Source organism: Thunnus thynnus, chromosome 3 (genome assembly GCF_963924715.1).
Source record: "Thunnus thynnus chromosome 3, fThuThy2.1, whole genome shotgun sequence".
Lineage (NCBI taxonomy): Eukaryota > Metazoa > Chordata > Actinopteri > Scombriformes > Scombridae > Thunnus > Thunnus thynnus.
In genome coordinates, this window is record NC_089519.1 from 39,024,742 (window position 1) to 39,042,927 (window position 18,186).

An 18,186-nucleotide genomic window follows, 5' to 3' on the forward strand; every position below is an offset into this window, starting at 1 on the left:
AAAACAGATGCAGACGTGGACTTTAAACCTGCTGCTGAGAGCTTTCAGTCAGCGTCCATGGTCATCCTGAGGACATAAACCCAAACATATAAATAAATCTGATGTTTGTTGCTGCTGACGTGTTAACATGTCAGCGTGTTGATGAGTCACTGAGTCTCGAGTCCCTAGTGTTCGAGTCCGAGTCGAATCACGAGTCCTGAAAATCAGGAGTGAGACTCCAGTGTGAGTCCTGGACTCGAGTGTGAGTCCTGGACTCGAGTGCTACAACACTGTTAAAGGGGACGTATTCTGCTCATTTCCAGCTCTATGTGTCTGTTCTGGGACTCCACTAGAGTTAAAAACTCCTTATTGATCTTCTACTGGTCCTTTATGCAGCCCCTCAGTTCAGCCTCTGTCTCTAACAGGCAGTTTTAGCTCCCGTCTCTTTAAGGCCCCGCCTCCTGATGAGGCAAATCTGTTCTGATTGGCCAGCTTCAGGACGCCTGCCGAGGGGCAGCCTATCAGAGTCATGTTAAGTTACCGCTGATGCAAACCCACATCAAACACTGTGACTTTATATATACGACTGAAAATAAGGAAAAACATCATAGATCCCCTTTAACGAGTCAGTGTGTTAATGTGTTAACGAGTCAGTGTGTTAATGAGTTAGTATGTTAATGAGTTAGTATGTTAATGAGTTCGTATGTTAATGAGTTCGTATGTTATTAACTCACTGGCTCAAAGATGCAGGTGTTGGCTCTCATGAAGTTGGCACATTCCTGACGGATCTTCTGATGGTAGTTCTGAGAGTAATACAGCTACACACACACAAACAAACACACACACACACACACAAACACACACACACACACACACAAACACACACACACACACACACACACACACACACACACACACACACGTAACATGTTGACATGTATGAACTTCAGCTTCTCGTGAAATCATCAGAAGCTGAAAGCTGAGGATATTTAGAATTTAATAAATGAATAAAACGATTATTTGATTATCAAAATAGTTGCTGATTAATTTTCTGTCGATCGACTGATCGACTGATCGATTGATCTTGTAATCGTTGCAGCTCTGCAGCTTTTATTCTGAAGTTTGTCAGTAAAACAGAGAATTTTTTCACTGTTTGATAAAGTTTGATAAAGTTCAGTTTGATTGATACAAACCCCGGCTGGTCTGGAGGGGTCGTTACCATGGCAACTGATGTCATGACACCTTCATGAAACTGAATTTAACTGCTGAGAGACTACAGTCACTCTGACCTCTGACCCCTGACCCCGGTGTTAGCCCGGTGTTAGCCCGGTGTTAGCCCGGTGTTAGCCCGGCTCACCTGCTCGGACACGGCCCTGAACAGGCTGGACGCGTCCCGGGCGACCATCTTCCGGTACAGGCCCAGACTGCACAGGTACTCGTCCATGTTGACGAAGTACTTCTTCAGGCCTTTCTGCATCCCGCCGCCGGTAAACTGACGGGGACGTTCACGGTGAACTCGCTCCGGTTACAAGGTCCGAAACAACAGCTCGAGCCGCCGCCGTCAGTCCGACAGGTGAGTTTAATCAGAGCTGATTAGCGCGCGACCACTCACCGCTGCTGAGGCCTTCACGGACCGACCGAGGCTCGGAAAAATGAAACCATTTTAAATATAAAGCGACAACAAACCGAGAAGAGATTTTTATTTAATCAGGGCTGTAGACAACCAGAGAAAGTCTAATCATACATAGTGAGTGACTGCAGCTCATGAACAGGTGTGACATCATCAGCAGGTGTGACAGGTGTTTATCAGTGAGAGTCTGTTTCTTTTCAGTTATATTAATAATTTAATTAACTGTTAATTTAAAGATTCCCTTCAGTCGTGTAAAAATATTCTGAATAAGCAATAATTTGTGTCTGAAATGGTTTTTACTACAAAAAAGTGTAATAATCTCATTAAAACTGCACAATCTGTCAGTAAACGTTTCCTTATGTCCGCTGAATACTGGAACCTGATTGGCTCCAGACTAGCAGTGACGTCATTAATCCTGCACATTGTTATTGATCTCCTGCAGCAGCTGATACACAGAATAGTGGTGGGTATTTAATGATTAGTTTAGAAACTCAGCATGTCTGAGGCTGGATTTATTGATCAGGATTTATTGATTATTGATTGATTTATTGAAAGTCAGTACTGATCTGGTTCTGGTTGATGCAGTATTTTATTTTAACATTAGTTACATTCCTGCGAACAAACATCAGAAACACAAAGACAATGAAATAAAAACATTTAATAAATAACAGAAGAGACATTAAAACACTGATCAACAGTGTTCATGTTCTTTATTAATGAAGATAATTAATTAACTTCTTCCTCCAAACTCCTCTTCCTCCAAACTCCTCTTCCTCTGAGCTCCTCTTCCTCTGAGCTCCTCTTCCTCCGAACTCCTCTTCCTCCTGCCAGCAGCTGAACATATTGATCATGTTTATGTGGATTCCAGCTCACAGAGGGAGAAAGAGACTGAAAGATGAGGAAACATCTTCACACACGGACACACACACACACACACACACACACACACACGCACGCACGCACGCACGCACACACACACACACACACACACATACACACACACACACACACGCACGCACACACACACACACACACACACACACACACACACACACGCACACACACACAGCAGCAAACATTAAAGATCAATCAGGAAGCTTGGAGTGAAGAACTGAAACATGTTTACCATCAGGTTATTATTATTGTTGTTGTTATTGTTATTATTGTTGTTGTTATTGTTATTGTTGTTGTTGTTATTGTTATTGTTGTCGTCTCTGTTCTCACTCCCAGCCGGCAGGTGGCGGTAATGCGCCAATCAGCTGCCGCTATAAAAACAGGAAGAAGAGGAAGAAGAAGGTCCACAGTGCGCCTGCGCATAATCACAACCTGTAGTCGTTTGAGGGTCACCATGGTTCGGGTTCAGGTCCGTGTGTGACTCGGTCCTCAGCCGCAGATGTTCCGGCCGCTGCTCCGGAGGCTCCGGCCTCCGCAGCTCCTCTCTGCCGGCTCACAGCGCTCCTTCAGCGGCCTTCCTCCGCCGCTGCCCGCCGCGCGGGTCCGGAGCCTCTTCCTTGACTTCTTCCAGCAGAAACACGGACACCTGCTGGTCCCGTCCAGCCCGGTCCGGCCCCGCGGAGACCCGAGCCTGCTGTTCGTCAACGCCGGCATGAACCAGGTCAGTCACACCCGGGTCTGTCCGGTCCGGTCTGTCCCGCTCTGTCCCGGTCCTGTCCTGGTCTGTCCCGCTCTGTCCCGGTCCTGTCCTGGTCTGTCCCGGTCCTGTCCGGGTATGTCCCGCTCTGTCCCGGTCTGTCCCGGTCCTGTCCTGTCCCGGTCTGTCTCGGTCTGTCCCGGTCTTGTCCTGTCCTGTCCCGGTCCTGTCCCAGTCCTGTCTGTCCCGGTCCTATCCCGCTCTGTCCCGGTCCTGTCCCAGTCCTGTCTGTCCCGGTCTGTCTCGGTCTGTCCCGCTCTGTCCCAATAAGTCAATTTGTCTCCATGGCAACAGGATTTAATTATTAATCTGTTTAATGATCAATCTTTATGTAATAATGTCATTGAATTGATTATTGTATTGATCAGCACAGATCTTAATGAAGAGCAGCTGATCAGAGTCAGTTGCCATGGTAACAGAGTTTCCCTCAGTTTTCACTGAAACAGCCCAGATCACCTGATTTATTGATCCGAGTTCCTCTCATTGATCCCTGATCAGAGAAACAAGATACATTGATTGAGACTCTGCAGTTTCACAGGTTTGTCACATTTTCACCAGACTGAAACCTGATCAATAAATGTTCAATAACCTTTAGATATGACGTATTGGTGTCTGATGGTGCGTTCAAGGACACTCCGGGATGTGGGTGAGCACAAATGCTGATGTTGTGAAACAGGTGCGGCAGCGGTCACGTGACTGACTCAGGTGTGTGTTGTTGCAGTTTAAGCCGGTCTTCCTGGGGACCGCGGACCCTCGCAGTCACATGTCTGCGTACCGGCGGGTCGTCAACAGTCAGAAATGCGTCCGAGCCGGCGGGAAACACAACGACCTGGAGGACGTCGGCCGAGACCTTCATCACCACACCTTCTTCGAGATGCTCGGAAACTGGTCGTTTGGAGACTACTTCAAGGTGAGGAGGGATGAACGGATGAATGGAAGTAAGGATGGATGGATGAAGGAAGGAATGAATGGATGGATGAATGAAGGAAGGAATGAATGGATGGATGAATGAATGAATGAAGGAATGAATGAATGGATGGATGGATGAATGAATGAAGGAAGGAAGGAAGGAATGAATGGATGGATGGATGGATGGATGAATGAATGAATGGATGGATGGATGGATGAATGAATGAATGAATGGATGGAGGGATGGATGGATGAATGAAGGAATGAATGGATGAAGGAAGGAATGAATGAATGGATGGAGGGATGGATGAATGGAGGGATGGATGAATGAATGAAGGAATGAATGAATGGATGGATGGATGAACGGATGAATGGATGGATGGAGGGAGGGATGGATGAATGAAGGAAGGAATGGATGGATGAATGAATGAAAGAATGAATGGATGAATGAATGAAGGAATGGATGAATGAAGGAATGAATGAATGGATGGAGGGATGGATGGATGAATGAATGAATGAAGGAAGGGATGGATGAATGAACGAAGGAAGGAATGAATGGATGGATGAATGAATGAAGGAATGAATGAATGGATGGATGAATGGATGAATGGATGGAGGAATGGATGGATGGAGGGAGGGATGGATGAATGAATGAAAGAATGGATGAATGAATGAAGGAATGAATGAATGAATGAAGGAATGAATGGATGGATGATGAATGGAGGGATGGATGAATGAATGAAGGAATGAATGGATGGATGGATAGATGGATGGAGGGATGGATGGATAGAGGGATGGATGGATAGATGGATGGAGGGATGGATGGAGGGATGGATGGATGGAGGGATGGATGGATGGATGGATGGAGGGATGGATGGATGGATGGATGGATGGATGGATGGATGGATAGAGGGATGGAGGGATGGATGGATGGATGGATGGAGGGATGGATGGATGGATGGATGGATGGATGGAGGGATGGATGGAGGGATGGAGGGATGGATGGATGGATGGATGGAGGGATGGATGGATGGATAGAGGGATGGAGGGATGGATGGATGGAGGGATGGATGGAGGGATGGAGGGATGGATGGATGGATGGAGGGATGGATGGATGGATGGAGGGATGGAGGGATGGATGGAGGGATGGAGGGATGGATGGATGGATGGATGGATGGATGGATAGAGGGATGGATGGATGGATGGAGGGATGGATGGATGGATGGATGGAGGGATGGAGGGATGGATGGATGGATGGATGGAGGGATGGATGGAGGGATGGAGGGATGGATGGAGGGATGGAGGGATGGATGGAGGGATGGATGGATGGATGGAGGGATGGATGGAGGGATGGATGGAGGGATGGATGGAGGGATGGAGGGATGGATAGAGGGATGGATGGATGGATGGATGGAGGGATGGATGGAGGGATGGATGGCACCACACGTCTCCTGCTTCATCAGTCAATACATCTTTAATCAGTTCAATGATCATCAGCAGTGGATCAATAATGAATGAATGTTTTCTGTCACTGAACAGAAACAACGAGCAGGAAAACCAGACTGAAGATCAGCTGATCTGATTCCAGCTGGTTTCTATTTAACTCTGTAAATTACATTTAAATATTATATAATTATAATGTGTTCTAGATATATATATGTGTTTAGAAGAATTATAATAAACATCATTTTGGGGGAAATTGTCATATTTAATTTCACAGTAAGTTCACAGCTGTGGTTGATGCCAGAGCTCTTTGAGGAATATATATATATATATATATATATATATATATATGTGTATGTGTATAATATAGATTAGTGTATATTATATATCGATGGTGTCAGTTGTGTGTGTGTGTGTGTGTGTGTGTGCAGGAGGAGGCGTGTAGGATGGCGTGGAGCCTCCTCACAGAGCATTATGGGATACCTGCTGACAGACTGTACGTGTCATATTTTGCTGGAGACGCTGCGTCGGGGTTATCAGCCGACCAGGAGACTCGACAGATCTGGTTGGACATCGGGTACGTGTGATGTCACGTCAGACAGCACATAAAACACGCAGACGCCATTTCTCACACTACTGTCAGTAAACTGAACGTGAGGACGTGAACACATCACGCTGACTCAGAGCAGCAGACACGTTTCTCTACAGACATCTGATGTGAGATATATATATATATATATATATATATATATATATATATATATATGTGTATATATGTGTGTGTGTGTATATATATATACACACACACACACATATATGTATATGTGTGTGTAACTGACACGCTGTAGTCTGTACTGCACATTAACTGACACGCTGTAGTCTGTTCTGCACATTAACTGACACGCTGTAGTCTGTACTGCACATTAACTGACACGCTGTAGTCTGTTCTGCACATTAACTGACACGCTGTAGTCTGTACTGCACATGAACTGACACGCTGTAGTCTGTACTGCACATGAACTGACACGCTGTAGTCTGTACTGCACATTAACTGACACGCTGTAGTCTGTACTGCACATTTACTGACACGCTGTAGTCTGTACTGCACATTAACTGACACGCTGTAGTCTGTTCTGCACATTAACTGACACGCTGTCGTCTGTACTGCACATGAACTGACACGCTGTAGTCTGTTCTGCACATTAACTGACACGCTGTCGTCTGTACTGCACATTAACTGACACGCTGTAGTCTGTACTGCACATTTACTGACACGCTGTAGTCTGTACTGCACATTAACTGACACGCTGTAGTCTGTACTGCACATTAACTGACACGCTGTCCTCTGTACTGCACATGAACTGACACGCTGTCGTCTGTACTGCACATGAACTGACACGCTGTAGTCTGTACTGCACATGAACTGACACGCTGTAGTCTGTACTGCACATGAACTGACACGCTGTCCTCTGTACTGCACATGAACTGACACGCTGTAGTCTGTACTGCACATGAACTGACACGCTGTAGTCTGTACTGCACATTAACTGACACGCTGTAGTCTGTACTGTACATTAACTGACACGCTGTCCTCTGTACTGCACATGAACTGACACGCTGTAGTCTGTACTGCACATTAACTGACACGCTGTAGTCTGTACTGCACATTAACTGACACGCTGTAGTCTGTACTGTACATTAACTGACACGCTGTCCTCTGTACTGCACATTTACTGACACGCTGTAGTCTGTTCTGCACATTAACTGACACGCTGTAGTCTGTACTGCACATGAACTGACACGCTGTAGTCTGTACTGCACATTAACTGACACGCTGTAGTCTGTACTGCACATGAACTGACACGCTGTCCTCTGTACTGCACATGAACTGACACGCTGTCCTCTGTACTGCACATGAACTGACACGCTGTAGTCTGTACTGCGCATTAACTGACACACTGTAGTCTGTACTGCACATTTACTGACACGCTGTAGTCTGTTCTGCACATTAACTGACACGCTGTAGTCTGTACTGCACATGAACTGACACGCTGTAGTCTGTACTGCACATTAACTGACACGCTGTAGTCTGTACTGCACATTAACTGACACGCTGTAGTCTGTTCTGCACATTAACTGACACGCTGTAGTCTGTACTGCACATTAACTGACACGCTGTAGTCTGTTCTGCACATTAACTGACACGCTGTAGTCTGTACTGCACATGAACTGACACGCTGTAGTCTGTACTGCACATGAACTGACACGCTGTAGTCTGTACTGCACATGAACTGACACGCTGTAGTCTGTACTGCACATGAACTGACACGCTGTAGTCTGTACTGCACATTTACTGACACGCTGTAGTCTGTACTGCACATTAACTGACACGCTGTAGTCTGTTCTGCACATTAACTGACACGCTGTCGTCTGTACTGCACATGAACTGACACGCTGTAGTCTGTTCTGCACATTAACTGACACGCTGTCGTCTGTACTGCACATTAACTGACACGCTGTAGTCTGTACTGCACATTTACTGACACGCTGTAGTCTGTACTGCACATTAACTGACACGCTGTAGTCTGTACTGCACATTAACTGACACGCTGTCCTCTGTACTGCACATGAACTGACACGCTGTCGTCTGTACTGCACATGAACTGACACGCTGTAGTCTGTACTGCACATGAACTGACACGCTGTAGTCTGTACTGCACATGAACTGACACGCTGTCCTCTGTACTGCACATGAACTGACACGCTGTAGTCTGTACTGCACATGAACTGACACGCTGTAGTCTGTACTGCACATTAACTGACACGCTGTAGTCTGTACTGTACATTAACTGACACGCTGTCCTCTGTACTGCACATGAACTGACACGCTGTCCTCTGTACTGCACATGAACTGACACGCTGTAGTCTGTACTGCACATTAACTGACACGCTGTAGTCTGTACTGCACATTAACTGACACGCTGTAGTCTGTACTGTACATTAACTGACACGCTGTCCTCTGTACTGCACATTTACTGACACGCTGTAGTCTGTTCTGCACATTAACTGACACGCTGTAGTCTGTACTGCACATGAACTGACACGCTGTAGTCTGTACTGCACATTAACTGACACGCTGTAGTCTGTACTGCACATGAACTGACACGCTGTCCTCTGTACTGCACATGAACTGACACGCTGTCCTCTGTACTGCACATGAACTGACACGCTGTAGTCTGTACTGCACATTAACTGACACACTGTAGTCTGTACTGCACATTTACTGACACGCTGTAGTCTGTTCTGCACATTAACTGACACGCTGTAGTCTGTACTGCACATGAACTGACACGCTGTAGTCTGTACTGCACATTAACTGACACGCTGTAGTCTGTACTGCACATGAACTGACACGCTGTAGTCTGTACTGCACATGAACTGACACGCTGTAGTCTGTACTGCACATTAACTGACACGCTGTAGTCTGTACTGCACATGAACTGACACGCTGTAGTCTGTACTGCACATGAACTGACACGCTGTCGTCTGTACTGCACATGAACTGCCAGAGAGACATAAAACATCACAAACTGGACCACAAGGTTTTGAAAAAAGCTGCTGCAAAATGAAACCAGCAGGAAGTGAGTAAAGCGTCGGCGTGGCCGCGCTTCATGGTCAGTGGTGATGTCAGTGGTGATGTCAGTGATGATGTCACTCCTCCTCAGGGTTCCCCCCGGTCGCCTCCTCCCATTCGGCCTGAAGGAGAACTTCTGGGAGATGGGGGACTCGGGCCCCTGCGGCCCCTGCACAGAGATCCACTACGACCATGTGGGGGGGCGAGACGCCGCGGCGCTCGTCAACACTGACAGTCCTGACGTGGTGGAGATCTGGAACCTGGTTTTCATGCAGTACAACAGGTACAGAATAATAACTTTATTTATATTGATGCAGTAAGTATGAATGAAGAGAAAGCAAATCTAAAAACGTGTTTTTAAGAGAGATTAGAGAGAGGAAGAGAGCGAGCGGCTGGAGGATCTGAACCGCAGACGGACTTTAAAGAAACCATTAATATGTTAAACCAGTATAGAGGCTCCACTGGACGCAGCAGCTGGTGGTTGGATGGGTTGTACTGAGTGAGACAATCATGATGAAAGTTTCCAGATTCTTAAGGGATAAAAAAAATCTAATTTTCAAGATATTTCAAAGGTGCAGAAAACAGGATTGACCAACAGACTTTAACTGGAAACGCATCATTTCCTGTTGTCGTTACATGTGATCACAGAAGCCGTTTCTCAACGCCAGCAACACCAACCTCAGACTTGCTAGTTCGGACTTTGGAAGTTCGACTTGGGAGTAAAAAGTCCCAGAAACTCAGCTTCAACACACCTGACTGACTGTACTGTGACATCATCACCTCCACTCAAAGCTCTAAATATATGTACAATATATTGACAATATAATGTCAAATAATAACCTGACTGACTGATGCAGTAAATGATGTAATCCAGTCTGTAATGCAGCTGTAATAAAAACCCAAACTGTAGTTTGATTAAATTAAATTAAATCTAATCCAGACGGATGTTAATCTGAATCCATGTATATATGTTAACATGTGGAGCTCCAGAGGCAGCGCTGCTGTTCTGTCCAGTAAAAACATGAAGCTTCACTTTACAGTCAAACTAATGTTGCAGCTGCAGTTGTTAGATTTCATCTGTGAGACCAACATTCATCTTCCAGAAGGAATTAAATCACATATCAAGATGCTGCGGAGACGTTAGAGCCGGCGGTGAATCAGCTGCAGATCAGTTCATGGATGACGTGTGTGTGTGTGTGTGTGTGTGTGTGTGTGTGTGTGTGTGTGTGTGTGTGTGTGTGTGTGTGTGTGTCTCAGGGAGGTGGACCACAGTCTGCGGCTGCTGCCCTCGTTCAGTGTGGATACTGGGATGGGACTGGAGAGACTGGTGAGCGTCCTGCAGGGCAAAAGATCAAACTACGACACCGACCTATTCAGCCCCCTGCTGGACACCATCCACCAGGTAAACACCCTCCACCAGGTACACACCTCCACCAGGTAAACACCCTCCACCAGGTACACACCATCCACCAGGTAAACACCCTCCACCAGGTACACACCTCCACCAGGTAAACACCCTCCACCAGGTAAACACCCTCCACCAGGTACACACCATCCACCAGGTACACACCCTCCACCAGGTACACACCATCCACCAGGTACACACCCTCCACCAGGTACACACCATCCACCAGGTACACACCATCCACCAGGTACACAACTCCACCAGGTACACACACCATCCACCAGGTACACACCCTCCACCAGGTACACACCTCCACCAGGTAAACACCCTCCACCAGGTACACACCCTCCACCAGGTACACACACCATCCACCAGGTAAACACCCTCCACCAGGTACACACCCTCCACCAGGTACACACACCCTCCACCAGGTAAACACCCTCCACCAGGTACACACACCCTCCACCAGGTAAACACCCTCCACCAGGTACACACCTCCACCAGGTAAACACCCTCCACCAGGTACACACCTCCACCAGGTACACACCTCCACCAGGTAAACACCTCCACCAGGTACACACCCTCCACCAGGTACACACCATCCACCAGGTACACACCATCCATCAGGACACCAGGTACACACACCATCCACCAGGTACACACCGTCCACCAGGTACACACACCATCCACCAGGTACACACCATCCACCAGGTACACACACCATCCACCAGGTACACACCTCCACCAGGTACACACCCTCCACCAGGTACACACCATCCACCAGGTACACACCTCCACCAGGTACACACACCATCCACCAGGTACACACACCATCCACCAGGTACACACCATCCACCAGGTACACACACCATCCACCAGGTACACACACCATCCACCAGGTACACACACCCTCCACCAGGTACACACCTCCACCAGGTAAACACCCTCCACCAGGTACACACACCATCCACCAGGTATACACCATCCACCAGGTACACACACCATCCACCAGGTACACACCTCCACCAGGTACACACCATCCACCAGGTAAACACCCTCCACCAGGTACACACACCATCCACCAGGTACACACACCATCCACCAGGTACACACCTCCACCTGTGGTGGACCTGTGGTGTGTATCTGACAGTATCTGTGATGTACCAGGTGTAGTGTGATTGACAGGTCCTGTTGTCATGGCGATGTGTGTGTCCACAGAGGTCTGGCGTGGGGCCGTACGGTGGCAGGACAGGCACGGCAGACGAGGGGAAGGTGGACATGGCATACCGAGTGGTGGCTGACCACATCCGCACGCTGACGGTCTGCATCGCCGACGGAGTTCACCCGGGCATGTCAGGAGCCGAGTGAGTCATCGACCAATCAGCTGTTAGAGCAGAGTGGACGTCCACTCAAATATCAGGGTTTGAAGTAAACAGCTCCTCGTTGTGTTTGTCTGTTTGTGTGTCAGGCTGGTGTTGCGGAGGATTCTGCGGCGGGCGGTGCGTTTCTGTGCTGAGGTCCTGCAGGCTCCTCAGGGAGCGCTGGCCAGCCTGGTTCCTACCGTTACCCACATCCTGGTAAAATACATTTCCCATCATCCCTCTGACCAGGTCACCTGAGCTCTGTCATGCTTTTTCTCCTCAAATGAATCATTATGAGACAGATGGAATCTGCTGCTTTCAGGCTGCTGCTTTCAGGCTGCTGCGTTCGGGCTGCTGCGTTCAGGCTGCTGCGTTCACGCTGCTGCGTTCAGGCTGCTGCGTTCAGGCTGCTGCGTTCATGCTGCTGCGTTCAGGCTGCTGCTTTCAGGCTGCTGCGTTCAGGCTGCTGCTTTCAGGCTGCTGCGTTCAGGCTGCTGCGTTCAGGCTGCTGCGTTCAGGCTGCTGCGTTCATGCTGCTGCTTTCAGGCTGCTGCGTTCAGGCTGCTGCGTTCATGCTGCTGCGTTCATGCTGCTGCGTTCAGGCTGCTGCGTTCACGCTGCTGCGTTCAGGCTGCTGCTTTCAGGCTGCTGCGTTCACGCTGCTGCGTTCAGGCTGCTGCTTTCAGGCTGCTGCGTTCAGGCTGCTGCGTTCAGGCTGCTGCGTTCATGCTGCTGCGTTCAGGCTGCTGCGTTCAGGCTGCTGCGTTCGGGCTGCTGCGTTCGGGCTGCTGCTTTCAGGCTGCTGCGTTCAGGCTGCTGCGTTCAGGCTGCTGCTTTCAGGCTGCTGCGTTCAGGCTGCTGCGTTCATGCTGCTGCGTTCAGGCTGCTGCGTTCAGGCTGCTGCGTTCAGGCTGCTGCGTTCATGCTGCTGCGTTCAGGCTGCTGCGTTCAGGCTGCTGCGTTCAGGCTGCTGCGTTCAGGCTGCTGCTTTCATGCTGCTGCGTTCATGCTGCTGCGTTCATGCTGCTGCGTTCAGGCTGCTGCGTTCAGGCTGCTGCTTTCAGGCTGCTGCTTTCAGGCTGCTGCTTTCGGGCTGCTGCGTTCGGGCTGCTGCGTTCGGGCTGCTGCGTTCAGGCTGCTGCTGCGAAGGATGAAAAATAAAAAAGGAGGAAGAGAAGATATTTTACTGTTCATATAAATAAAAATTATAACTACTTACTGCTGTTCCAGCAGTTGATTGATTGGTTTATTGATTGATTGATGGGTTGATTGTCTCTGTGTGTGCAGGGTGACGCGTATCCGGAGCTCCACAGGGAGGCAGACAGAGTGAGTCCATGTGCTTCATACTTAGAGAAAGAAACAGATTAAACAGTAAATTAAGATCAATAAACAGGTTTTAGATCGTAATAATTATTTCTGAGTTGGTGACTCATCAGTGAGATGATGATGATGTCACAAGATGATGTCATCAGCTGCTGCTCCTCCTCCAGATTGTCGATGTCATCAACGAAAACGAGGCTCACTTCCTGTCGTCTCTGCAGCACGGCAGCCGGCTGATCCTCCGCACGCTCAGCAGGATGGACTACAAACATGGAGTCTTTCCTGGTCAGTCCCCCCCCCCTCAGTTTAAGATTCTGTTTTTAATCAGAAAACACAAAAAAATCAACAAATCCTCAAAGCTGAAAAGATGAAATTTGTGTTTTTGCTTGAAAAATAACTTAAATGATTATAAAAATAGTTTCTATTATATTTCTGTGGAGGATAAATGTGATATATGTGATATATGTGATGAATGTGATATATGTGATGAATGTGATGTATGTGATGTATGTGATATATGTGATATATGTGATGTATGTGATGAATGTGATGTATGTGATGAATGTGATGAATGTGATGAATGTGTTGTATGTGTTGTATGTGTTGTATGTGATGAATGTGATATATGTGATGAATGTGATGTATGTGATGTATGTGATATATGTGATATATGTGATATATGTGATGAATGTGATGTATGTGATGAATGTGATGAATGTGATGAATGTGTTGTATGTGTTGTATGTGATATATGTGATATATGTGATATATGTGATGAATGTGATGAATGTGATATGTGATGAATGTGATATATGTGATGAATGTTATATGTGATGAATGTGATATATGTGATATATGTGATATATGTGATGAATGTGATGAATGTTATATGTGATGAATGTGATATATGTGATATATGTGATGAATGTGATATATGTGATATATGTGATATATGTGATGAATGTGATGAATGTTATATGTGATGAATGTGATATATGTGATATATGTGATGAATGTGATGAATGTTATATGTGATGAATGTGATATATGTGATATATGTGATATATGTGATGAATGTTATATGTGATGAATGTGATATATGTGATGAATGTCATGAATGTGATATATGTGATGAATGTTATATGTGATGAATGTGATATATGTGATATATGTGATGAATGTTATATGTGATGAATGTGATGAATGTGATATATGTGATGAATGTGATATATGTGATGAATGTGATGAATGTGATATATGTGATATATGTGATGAATGTGATGAATGTTATATGTGATGAATGTGATATATGTGATATATGTGATGAATGTCATGAATGTGATATATGTGATGAATGTTATATGTGATGAATGTGATATATGTGATGAATGTTATATGTGATGAATGTGATATATGTGATATATGTGATATATGTGATGAATGTGATGAATGTTATATGTGATGAATGTGATATATGTGATGAATGTGATATATGTGATATATGTGATGAATGTGATGAATGTTATATGTGATGAATGTGATATATGTGATATATGTGATATATGTGATATATGTGATGAATGTTATATGTGATGAATGTTATATGTGATGAATGTGATATATGTGATGAATGTGATATATGTGATGAATGTTATATGTGATGAATGTGATGAATGTGATATATTTGATATATGTGATGAATGTGATGAATGTTATATGTGATGAATGTGATATATGTGATATATGTGATGAATGTGATGAATGTTATATGTGATGAATGTGATATATGTGATGAATGTTATATGTGATGAATGTGATATATGTGATATATGTGATATATGTGATGAATGTGATGAATGTTATATGTGATGAATGTGATATATGTGATATATGTGATGAATGTCATGAATGTGATATATGTGATGAATGTTATATGTGATGAATGTGATATATGTGATATATGTGATGAATGTTATATGTGATGAATGTGATGAATGTGATATATGTGATGAATGTGATATATGTGATGAATGTGATGAATGTGATATATGTGATGAATGTGATATATGTGATATATGTGATGTATGTGATATGTGATGAATGTGATGAATGTGTTATATGTGATATATGTGATGAATGTGATGAATGTTATATGTGATGAATGTGATATATGTAATGAATGTTATATGTGATGAATGTGATATATGTGATGAATGTGATGAATGTGATATATGTGATGAATGTGATGAATGTGATATATGTGATGAATGTGATATATGTGATATATGTGATGAATGTGATATATGTGATGAATGTGATATATGTGATATATGTGATGAATGTGATATATGTGATGAATGTGATATATGTGATATATGTGATGAATGTGATATATGTGATGAATGTGATATATGTGATGAATGTGATATATGTGATGAATGTGATATATGTGATGTATGTGATGAATGTGATGAATGTGATATATGTGATGAATGTTATATGTGATATATGTGATATATGTGATGAATGTGATATATGTGATGAATGTTATATGTGATGAATGTGATATATGTGATATATGTGATGAATGTTATATGTGATGAATGTGATATATGTGATGAATGTTATATGTGATGAATGTGATATATGTGATGAATGTTATATGTGATGAATGTGATATATGTGATGAATGTTATATGTGATGAATGTGATATATGTGATGAATGTGTTATATGTGATATATGTGATATATGTGATGAATGTGATATATGTGATGAATGTTATATGTGATGAATGTGATGAATGTGATATATGTGATATATGTGATGAATGTTATATGTGATATATGTGATGAATGTTATATGTGATGAATGTGATATATGTGATATATGTGATGAATGTTATATGTGATATATGTGATATATGTGATGAATGTTATATGTGATGAATGTGATGAATGTGATATATGTGATATATGTGATGAATGTTATATGTGATATATGTGATGAATGTTATATGTGATGAATGTGATGAATGTTATATGTGATATATGTGATGAATGTGATATATGTGATATATGTGATATGTGATGAATGTGATGAATGTGTTATATGTGATATATGTGATGAATGTTATATGTGATGAATGTGATATATGTGATATATGTGATGAATGTTATATGTGATATATGTGATGAATGTTATATGTGATGAATGTTATATGTGATATATGTGATGAATGTGATATATGTGATGAATGTTATATGTGATGAATGTGATATATGTGATATATGTGATGAATGTTATATGTGATATATGTGATGAATGTGATATATGTGATATATGTGATGAATGTTATATGTGATGAATGTGATATATGTGATATATGTGATGAATGTTATATGTGATATATGTGATGAATGTTATATGTGATATATGTGATGAATGTGATATATGTGATGTATATATGTGATGAATGTGATATATGTGATGAATGTTATATGTGATATATGTGATGAATGTTATATGTGATGAATGTGATATATGTGATGAATGTGATGAATGTGTTATATGTGATGAATGTGATATATGTGATATGTGATGAATGTGATGAATGTGATGAATGTGATATGTGATGAATGTGATGAATGTGATATATGTGATGAATGTTATATGTGATGAATGTGATGAATGTGTTATATGTGATATGTGATGAATGTGATATATGTGTGATATGTGATGAATGTGATATATGATATATGTGATGAATGTTATATGTGATGAATGTGATGAATGTGTTATATGTGATATATGTGATGAATGTGATGAATGTGTTATATGTGATATATGTGATGAATGTGATATATGTGATGAATGTGATATATGTGATGTATGTTATATGTGATATATGTGATGAATGTTATATGTGATATATGTGATGAATGTTATGTGATATATGTGATATATGTGATGAATGTTATATGTGATGAATGTGATGAATGTTATGTGATATATGTGATATATGTGATGAATGTTATATGTGATGAATGTGATACATGTGATGAATGTGATGAATGTGTTATATGTGATGAATGTGATATATGTGTTATATGTGATATATGTGATGAATGTGATGAATGTGATATATGTGATGTATATGACGAATGTGATGAATGTGATACATGTGATGTATGTGATGAATGTGATATATGTGATGTATGTGATGAATGTGATATATGTGATGAATGTGATGAATGTGATATATGTGATGTATGTTATATGTGATATATGTGATGAATGTTATATGTGATATATGTGATGAATGTTATGTGATATATGTGATGAATGTTATGTGATATATGTGATGAATGTTATGTGATATATGTGATGAATGTGATGAATGTGTTATATGTGATGAATGTGATATATGTGTTATATGTGTTATATGTGATATATGTGATATATGTGATGAATGTGATATATGTGATGTATATGATGAATGTGATGAATGTGATACATGTGATGTATGTGATGAATGTGATATATGTGATGTATGTGATGAATGTGATGTATGTGATGAATGTGACGTCTGCTCAGTGACTGACTGATGTCTGGCGGTGTGTCTGCAGCCTCGGTGGCCTGGTCTCTGCACAGGGACCTGGGTTTCCCTCTGGACCTGGTGGACCTGATGCTGGAGGAGAGGGGGGTACAGGTGGACCGTCAGGAGCTGGACCGGCTGATCTCAGAGAACCAGAAAGTAAACTTTATTCATACACTGAGTGTCAGTTTTATCAGTAGAATCATCAGTTTGGTTGATGACTAATGTCTAAACACTGGAGAGTCGCTGTCACACTGA

General features: G+C 43.4%; 2 protein-coding genes across 5 annotated transcripts in view; one reads left to right on the forward strand and one right to left on the reverse strand.

Annotated features, from left to right (window-relative positions):
- Positions 1-1,463, reverse strand: part of alg13 (ALG13 UDP-N-acetylglucosaminyltransferase subunit) — a 31,797-nt gene extending 30,334 nt beyond the window's left edge. For all 4 annotated transcript variants that reach the window (XM_067585847.1, XM_067585846.1, XM_067585845.1 and 1 more), the window contains exons 1-2: positions 1,337-1,463; positions 714-797 (exon numbers count right to left, since the gene is read on the reverse strand). In XM_067585847.1, the coding sequence (XP_067441948.1) occupies positions 714-797; positions 1,337-1,456 (204 nt within the window). In that variant the 5' untranslated portion in view covers positions 1,457-1,463. The remainder of the gene's footprint in view (positions 1-713; positions 798-1,336) is intronic.
- A 6-nt stretch (positions 1,464-1,469) lies between these two features.
- Positions 1,470-18,186, forward strand: part of aars2 (alanyl-tRNA synthetase 2, mitochondrial (putative)) — a 31,655-nt gene continuing 14,938 nt past the window's right edge. The window contains exons 1-11 of the mRNA XM_067585844.1: positions 1,470-1,552; positions 2,840-3,224; positions 3,982-4,170; positions 6,044-6,189; positions 9,338-9,529; positions 10,504-10,648; positions 11,870-12,015; positions 12,120-12,228; positions 13,300-13,338; positions 13,503-13,617; positions 17,960-18,087. Coding sequence (XP_067441945.1) covers positions 3,003-3,224; positions 3,982-4,170; positions 6,044-6,189; positions 9,338-9,529; positions 10,504-10,648; positions 11,870-12,015; positions 12,120-12,228; positions 13,300-13,338; positions 13,503-13,617; positions 17,960-18,087 — 1,431 coding nt within the window. The 5' untranslated portion in view covers positions 1,470-1,552; positions 2,840-3,002. The remainder of the gene's footprint in view (positions 1,553-2,839; positions 3,225-3,981; positions 4,171-6,043; positions 6,190-9,337; positions 9,530-10,503; positions 10,649-11,869; positions 12,016-12,119; positions 12,229-13,299; positions 13,339-13,502; positions 13,618-17,959; positions 18,088-18,186) is intronic.